The 8,022-nt window shown below is 43.1% G+C and overlaps 1 protein-coding gene across 1 annotated transcript; it reads right to left on the bottom strand.

Moving 5' to 3' along the window:
- Positions 1–4,737: 4,737 nt before the first annotated feature.
- On the bottom strand, positions 4,738–7,198 carry LOC119086731 (Golgi resident protein GCP60-like). Its single transcript, XM_037199559.1, has 2 exons — positions 7,124–7,198; positions 4,738–6,017 (listed from the first exon to the last, which is right to left on the bottom strand). The coding sequence occupies exons 1-2, from the start codon at positions 7,196–7,198 to the stop codon at positions 5,043–5,045; spliced, it is 1,050 nt and encodes a 349-aa protein (XP_037055454.1). The 3' UTR covers positions 4,738–5,042.
- Positions 7,199–8,022: the final 824 nt, after the last annotated feature.

Below are 8,022 nucleotides of genomic sequence, written 5' to 3'. Positions count from 1 at the left end.
AACAAATCATCCAGGCCTGGCCTCAGGGGTGCTACTTGGAACACAAACCATTCTGACAAAGGAATGACTCCTGAGGTAAAGCCTCCAGTGCAGTGAATGGAGCACATTGGTCCTGAGGACAGGGAGTAGGAAAAGAGAGTTACCTAGAGCAATGGTCACAAATTCCCAACGTATCTGATATCTCAGTTCTGCTAGTAGAACTGGAGTGGTGCCTCTGACATGATTGTCTCCTAAGGACAATCATGAAAATCAGAGTTCCCAAGCACTGCATGTCCCCAATGATAGGTACAAATGTGCTTCAATCCTCAAGTACAACTTCTAACCTCAGGTTGTTATTATTTGACATTATCTTCAATAAGCTAAGGGTCTCAAAATACTCAGTTCCTATGACAGTCAGTATAGATTGATATAAGTCACATACGCATGTTTACCATTTAGTTTCACATAATTTCTAAACGTGTGTAGACATATTGAGATCAAAATGCTCTAGCATAGCTGACATATTGCCCACTGTGTTCGGAATCAGAAGAACATTTTGACCAAGGCCAGGATAGGGATCAGGGTGAATTAAGTTGTCTCTAGACACTGCTCCAGGGACACCGAGACAAAGAGCTGGGCTAGAGCTAGGAGCTGGGTTGTAGGGATTTATATTTTCTAAGAGTTCTTTCTTTTACATGACTAACCATTTTTCTTTTTTTCTCTTCTACTGGTTATTCTTAGAGAAGTCCATCAGCCTAAACCAGATCAGGGTCCTAAAGTGAAGAGAGACCAGTACCGATTCAGACTCCACTTATAAAGCAGGAGGGACCCCCTGACCCCATACTTTTCAACTGCTACTCCTGGACCTGTATCTTTGACCCAGATCCATCTATGTGAGTTTGAGTTTGAGAGGGAAAGAGCCTCTGCACAGAGGACCAAGGGCTCAGACTGCCTGGTGCTCACCATCCCAACATCTGCATTTCTGCCTTAACTCAACTACACTCTCCCAGTGGAAAACTGGACTCTGCAGTGATCATGGAATCTAACTGACATTTGTTGAGGGTTATCACTGAGAAATAGGAAATGTTTCCATGTAGACACCATTGGAGAACTACAAGCAGTCTCAGACTGCAAAGCAGCCTTCAGTTGCACATGTTGTGTGGAAAAAGGAGAGAGACACTCTCCAGAGTCACAAAGGACAGTGTTCCTACAGGAGGAGACAGCGGCAGGCTATAGGTGATGCACCACCTGGTTGTGGGACAGGTCGGGTGTGTGTTTTATTGAGTGTTTAGCATAGCCTTACGTGAAGGTGAGCTGTCAGCTGTAGAGAAGATTTTCAGGATGTGAAGGATTCGTCCAGCTAGGCTCTAGTTCAGGAAGCTTTAAAACTTTTCCAAGAGCACCATCAGTAGTGACCAAGTGAGCAGACAGTTGACTCTACAGGGGATATTATCATTGGAGCTATGTCCCTACTTCCAGTTAGTTTTGTTTATTTGACCCAAGCTAAATGATCTGGAAGGAGGAGCCCCAATTAATAAAATGCTTCCACCAGATTGCCTGCAGTCAAATCTGTAGGACATTTTCTTGATTAATGATTCATGTAGAATGGCCTAACTCCTCTTCATTCTGCAAAGGGCTGGGAATTTGATCCTGTATTATGTCCAGTGGAGTCTGACCAAGCCAATAAGCAGCATTCTCCAAGGATTTTATTTAAGTTCCAGTTTCAAGTTCCTCCCTTGAGTTCCTGTTCTAACTACCTCAATGATGGAATATGGCCTGGGAGTTGTCACATGAAGAACACTCTTTTTTCCTCAAGTTGAATTTCTTCATGGATATTTGTCACAGTAATTGAAAAGCAGACAAACACAAACTGCCACTGGGCTTGTATGACACCTTCAGAGCTACCCAAACTTGTTTTTGACAGAGGGCAGTAGTTTATGGTTTTGTTTTAGTTTTTACTAATGTGTATGTTTGTGTGTGTATAGTATATTCCAATAGATTGGAGGTGTATCTAGGAGAGAACATCAAATCCCATGGAGCAAGAGTTCCAGGAGGTTGTGAAGAGCACTTTGTTGATGTTTGGAAATGAACTCAGGTCCACTGTCAAAGCAGTTAGCATTTTTAAAACCTAAGCCACACTTCCAATCCAGGCCATGATACTGCTCTTTGCTGGATTCCAGGGTTAGGCACTTGGTAGATTCTCCAGCACTACTTAGGGGTAAATCTAAGAAGCAGACCTCCTAAAAGAGGAGCCTAGACAATGAAAGGCAGGTTTCTTGTTCATGTGGTAGAGTTGTTCTCTCCCATGTATGTGAGACATTCTATCCAGCTGAGGCCTGGATACCTTCCTCCAGCAAGTTCCAGAGCCCCCTCTACACCTGGACACAGCATCAAGCCTCTGGCCAAGTGCTGAAACCTGATCCACATCTGACCTCACAGCCCTTGGAGTCAGCAGGGAGGGACAACTTAGGTAGAGTAAGTCTCCCTCATTCTGCACATCTGATGCTGCCTATTTCCCCGCAGGCATACAATAAATAGCTATACAGCCATGGGAGCTGCCCCAGGTGACAGACTCAAACTATGACACTAATATAAGATCAGAACTAAGCAATGATGACTGTAGGGACAGAGATGTGGTAAGAGTTGGTCAAATTGACATAGGATCCAAGAAAATCACAAGGCTGAGCACACCTGGGTACAGCATGAATCTTAAATTTCTTACTAACAAAATCAAACCTGAGGCAAGTATTGGGGTGAACACTGGAAGATCAGAGAGACAGAACAAACCACAGCTAACCTCACCTGGCCAACTTCTCAGCTGATCTTGTTTCCTCAAACTGGAAGCCCTGAGTCCTCATCCAGAATGGGTTTCAGCTGAACTTTGCTGCTTCAAAGCCTGAAAGCTTAACCAGCCACATGCTTCTAGTTTCTGGTCCTCACGCCTTATGTACCTTTCTGCTTTCTATCATCACTTCCTGGGAGTAAAGGATCGCTTTCTGAGATTAAAGGTGTGAGTCACCATGCTTGGCTATATCCTTGAACAGATGGATTTCTGCCTCTAGAATGCTAGGATTAAAGGTGTGTGTGCTACCACTGCCTATCCTAAGTATCTAGTGGCTTCTCTGTTGTCTGATCCCAGATAAGTTTATTAGGGTACACAATATTTTGGGGAACACAATACTACCACATTTTTTCTTCTTTTTGTCAAAAATTAAAAAAAGCTTATAACTAATACAAGAAAAACTATCTAATAAGTATATACAATACATACAGTCAAAACTCCATTTATATATTAACAATGTACAGTCCAGTAACATTTGATAAACTCAAAAAATTTCATTACTTATCCAATTTAAAACAAGTAATTCCTTTTTAAAAGTGTTTTTTCTTCTCATAATAGATTCAGTAATCTACCTTTTGTCATTTTTATATCTTACCCTTTTTTAGTGTAGATTCAGTGATCTTCCCATTTATTTTATTATTTCTTTTTTTTTTAGTGCCTGCTTTTTAAAAGTTTATTTTACATTTTAAATACAGTATTTTTTCTCATTAAAAAAAAATCCTAACTCTGTGGTTTCTATATATGCAGAAGAGCTGCAGAGCAGCCTAACGAATATTCTGGATGTAACAGCATAGTCATTCGACTACTTCTGAATCAAAATTCCAAAACACAGATTAAGCACTGGTTAGGAGAAAACAATCCAGTTTCTTAACAACCAAAAGAGAACAGAGTTAAATACCTATAAAACCAGGTATTAAAAACAGAAGAAATGCAGCATGTGAAAACCTCTAACAGCCTTGTGTAGTGAACTGTGCAGACTGCAGCCAGCCAATGGGATCCCTGTGGAAGTGGTCTGTGATGTCAAAAGGAAGTCTTGGTTTCAGTGACAAAGTAACAAGGTGTGCACTGTCTCTGTCACTATCTATCTACATCTCCCTCCCTCTGGATACTTAACCACTCACACAAATTGAAAATAATCAATGTGGATTTGTTTTCATAAGAAAACCAAAGATGTACCTTTTCCCACCAGTAGGTCGTAATACAGATTAAAGCTGTAACATTTAAGCACGGGCCTATGCATTTCCAATTTTCTCTAGTATGTCTTTCCAAACTGGATCGTGGAGTTTGTGCCCTAATAATACACAGAAAGAAATCTGGACTGTCCCTGGCAGTGATTTTCTATTAGTGCAATGGTACTCCTCAAATGCTCAATTACATTAAAGTGATTTTGCATATTTTAATTCAGTAGGTGCCAATTTGAGTTCATAAAACTCCTGGCTGTATGCTTTTTCCAGAAAATAATTTCAATTTGAGATGTTTCACAAAGCTATATCAAAACAAAATCAACTAGTTTTGTTAGCAGTAGTGTGAATGGCAAATGGAAGAAAAAGCCTGAGAGCTGAGGACCTGGTAGGAAGGATGCTGAGGTGTTCTATGTATCCTGACATGTCAATTATCTACTGAGTTGGAACATTCTAAGTTTAAGATTCTCTCAGAAAATAATTCTTTGTAACATAACTAACTAAATAGCTGTATCCAAAACAAAAACAACCTGGGTCACTCAGGTAAGACCAAGTTGAGGCCATTTCTTTTTCTACTATAATCCGTGAAGTCTTGAGTTTTTAAGTTTCAAACTGCTGAGCTTCATTCAGTTGGAGCTGATGCAGACTACAAGAGAAGCATTCTCAATTAGAGCTGTAACAGCGGGCTCTGGCAGGACACATGGAGCAGACAGCAATGGACTAACCACCAGCCAGGTCGGGTCAACGCTGGGACGTTTATTTTGGAGACTGAATATTTAACATGTAGCTCACGTAACTCCAGTATCCACTAGTGGCTCTGCTGGTCAGCACCCAAGGGCTAGATGAGTCTTCAGAACGGCTTTTAACCTCAGAGCATCAATGCTAAGAGTCTCAGGAAATCCTGGTTCCCAGCAAGAGTTCATAAACCATCAGAACAAAATCAAGAAGGTAAACACTGACTCCAATGTGCCACAAAAGTCAAAAGAAATTAAATGTCATCTTCTGCCCAACCTTGGACTCCAGGCTCTGTGACATGGGCTTTATCTAGTGTAATAGACTCTGTAGTAGACTGACTTGGACCTCCACAAAGAGTAGGAGTTGTCAAACTTGAGGAGATAGACTCCCCTCCCTGGATACTGGTGGCTGCCCGCATACACTTCCTCGTGACAGTCCCGCCGGTACACTGGCACAATCTCATCCAGCAGAGGCTTGTTGGCATTCTTTTTGGCTTTCTCTTCAGAAGTGACATTTTCCTCCTCCTCCTCCTCCTCCTCGTCACTGGACTCACTGACGTGCACACTGACAGCTGCGTTGGGAGAGTCTGTCCATTCAAAGTAAACCCCGAACCCAATGTCATAGCTGTCTGTCGCAAATTCCCAAAAGAGGTACGAGCCTTCTTCATGAGTGGGGACGCGAACGGTGACTACTTCTCCTCGGCGGACTGTAATCACAGAATCTGCATCCTGCCGGATCTTCTCTTTAAAGTCTTTGATCTGTGGTCTTGTCCACATGGATGGAGCTGCAATCACTGGAAGAGATTCTTTTGGTCCATTTTCCAAGGCTTCTTCTGCCACTTCTGGCTCACTTTCCTTTTCAGAACTGACAGTGTGGGTTTTGGCCTGCCCATTAACTGACACCATATCACTCGCTCCAGCTGCATTCACCTTGGATGATGTAGGCAAGGAAGCCCCGGCCACCACCACTTCCTGCTGCTTCTGTAACGCTGCCTGTTGCTGTGCGAGCTGAACTTGGTACAACTGCTGCATGTACTGCTGATAGTGCTGCTCCTGCAGCTGGCGGATGAGAATCTGCTGCTGTTCGTAGTTCCCTGGGTACTGCTGGGCTGCGTACTGCTGGAACTGCACGGCAGTCTGCGAGTTTAAAGCTGCCATTATCTGCTGCCTTTGCTGCCACGCCACCTCTGGATCCCAGACCTCCTTTTCTGTGTTGACCTCTTTGTCTACAGCTGTCCTTTGAAAGCCAGGCCTTTCTGAGACAGCTGCTTTCAGCCTTTGCTGAATAAAGAAATGTCAGCTCCAACGTCCTGTACTGGAGCTGGGAATGGCTATCTGGTATACATGGGTTAGCCAGGTTCTAAGTCCTCACAATGTTTATCTGGGCCTCAGATTCTAGCCAGCCTCTCAGATACACAAAAAAATAGATGACACAATTCCCAGGTAAGACAGCCTTGTAAAGACAAAGAACAGAAACTGTAGAGAGCAGTGAACAGAGAGATGACTAAGAAGATTAGCGGTCCTGAGAACTTAGCGACATCTGACTCAAGACAGAGCAACTGAGCGACCTCAATCGTTGCTTCTAGTCTTCAGGGTTTACAAGCTAACCCCAAATTTCTTCAACACATTATTCTTTGGTAAAAAACAAAAGTCACTGTTAAAAATGAAAAGGAGTAGCCAGGTCCTAGTGGTAAATGCCTTTAATCCCAGCACTTGGGAGGCAGAGGCAGGCAGATCTCTGTGAGTTCAAGGCCAGCCTGGTCTGCAGAGTGAGTTCCAGGACAGGCACCAAAACTACACAGAGAAACCCTGTCTCAAAAAACCAAAAAGAAAAGAAAAGGAGCTGGCAGGGTTCTCTCTCCCAGGCACAGGTCACAGGAGCATTCTAAGACACTATTTTATTATTTCTTTATCTTTTTCTCAGAGTAGAGTCAATCATCTACCTCAAATCTATATTCTCTTTTTCCTTTTTCTTTTTCTTAACTCTGAATCTAATCTCCTTGTTTAGCTTCTTTCCTGATCATTAACAATTGACAACTTTAACCAACCATCATAAACAATGACAATATCCATAACTCAAACGACCAAAAACCTCCCATCCCACCTCTTGGGAATGTGGGCGTTGTTTTCTTAAAATTACTTCCTGCTTTCTAGGGGCAAAGGCATCTTTAGGGAATCCTGACAAGGAAATTTTGGGGTTAATTGTCAAGTCCTGTATCATTTGTCCAGGCACTGCGTAATTAAAAAGTACAGGGCTTGTCACAAGTCCTTGTCCAAGTAGTCTGTCAGGCTGGATCATCTCAGCTAGCCATCTCAAATTGTCCTGAGTAGTTTGTAGTCCAAAGTCAATCTTTTGGTGGTGTTAATTAGCTTAATGGCTTCATCACATTCCATGTGGAATTTTCACTGTGGGCTCCTGCCATCTTTTCGAAGATTTCAAAGTCGCTGTTAGGCGTGGTCATCATCCCCTGCAGATTTTTTTTTTGTGTGTGTGTGCCTCCTCTGTGGTTTGGAGCAATCACAGTCTGATAAATGTCTCTCTCTTGGAACCACGAATGATCTTCCCTAGAAGAGAAAATCTTCACAGCAATTTCTCCCCACCATTTGTCTTGCCAAACTTTTCCAAACTGACCTTTGTCGATGCTTTCTTGTAACACGATGGTCCTGACAATTCTTCTCTAAAGAAGCAGCAGTAAACCCTTGGTTCCAGGTAGCAGCATCACTGCAGTCACAAACACAATGAGAAGGAGCCAGCAACTCAGAGCAGCAGCTTTTGCCTCCATGGTTCCACCACTGTTTGTGGTTCAGCCCAGGGCCGAAGCTTTTCCCAAGCCTCCTAGGCCAGCCTCAAACTCGGGATCCTCCTGCCTCTCCCTCCTTTAGTAAATCCTACTAGCATCTGTCACCCCAACCAGCTGAGTGTAGCTTGGGCCTGAGCTGGAGACCACAAGGCCACAGGCAAAGCAGCTTTTTCATGAATTCGTACCACGAACGTTGGGAGCCAGAAGTAGCAAGAGTCTTAAAAGCTCTTATTAATAAAATCAAACCTGAGGCAAGTATTGGGGTGAACACTGGAAGATCAGAGAGACAGAACAAACCACAGCTAACCTCACCTGGCCAACTCAGCTGATCTTGTTTCCTCAGACTGGAGGCCTCTGAGTCCTCATCCAGAATGGGTCTCAGCTGAACTGCTGCTTGAAAGCCTGAAGCTTAACCAGCTAAAAGCTTAACCAGCCAAATGCTTCTAGTTTCTGGTCCTCATGCCTTATATACCTTTCTGCTTTCT

Source organism: Peromyscus leucopus, chromosome 16_21 (genome assembly GCF_004664715.2).
Source record: "Peromyscus leucopus breed LL Stock chromosome 16_21, UCI_PerLeu_2.1, whole genome shotgun sequence".
In the NCBI taxonomy this organism is placed as follows: Eukaryota; Metazoa; Chordata; class Mammalia; order Rodentia; family Cricetidae; genus Peromyscus; species Peromyscus leucopus.
Note: the sequence above shows the minus strand (reverse complement) of the source record. Positions and strands in the feature narration are given on the sequence as shown.

Excerpts from the sequence above, each read along its gene's own strand:
- LOC119086731 (XM_037199559.1), bottom strand. The coding sequence starts at position 7,198 with ATGACCACGCCTAACAGCGACTTTGAAATCTTCGAAAAGATGGCAGGA. Across the intron at positions 6,018-7,123 it reads GTGAAAATTCCACATGGAAT|CAAAGGCTGAAAGCAGCTGT; the intron begins GTGATGAAGCCA and ends TTCTTTATTCAG.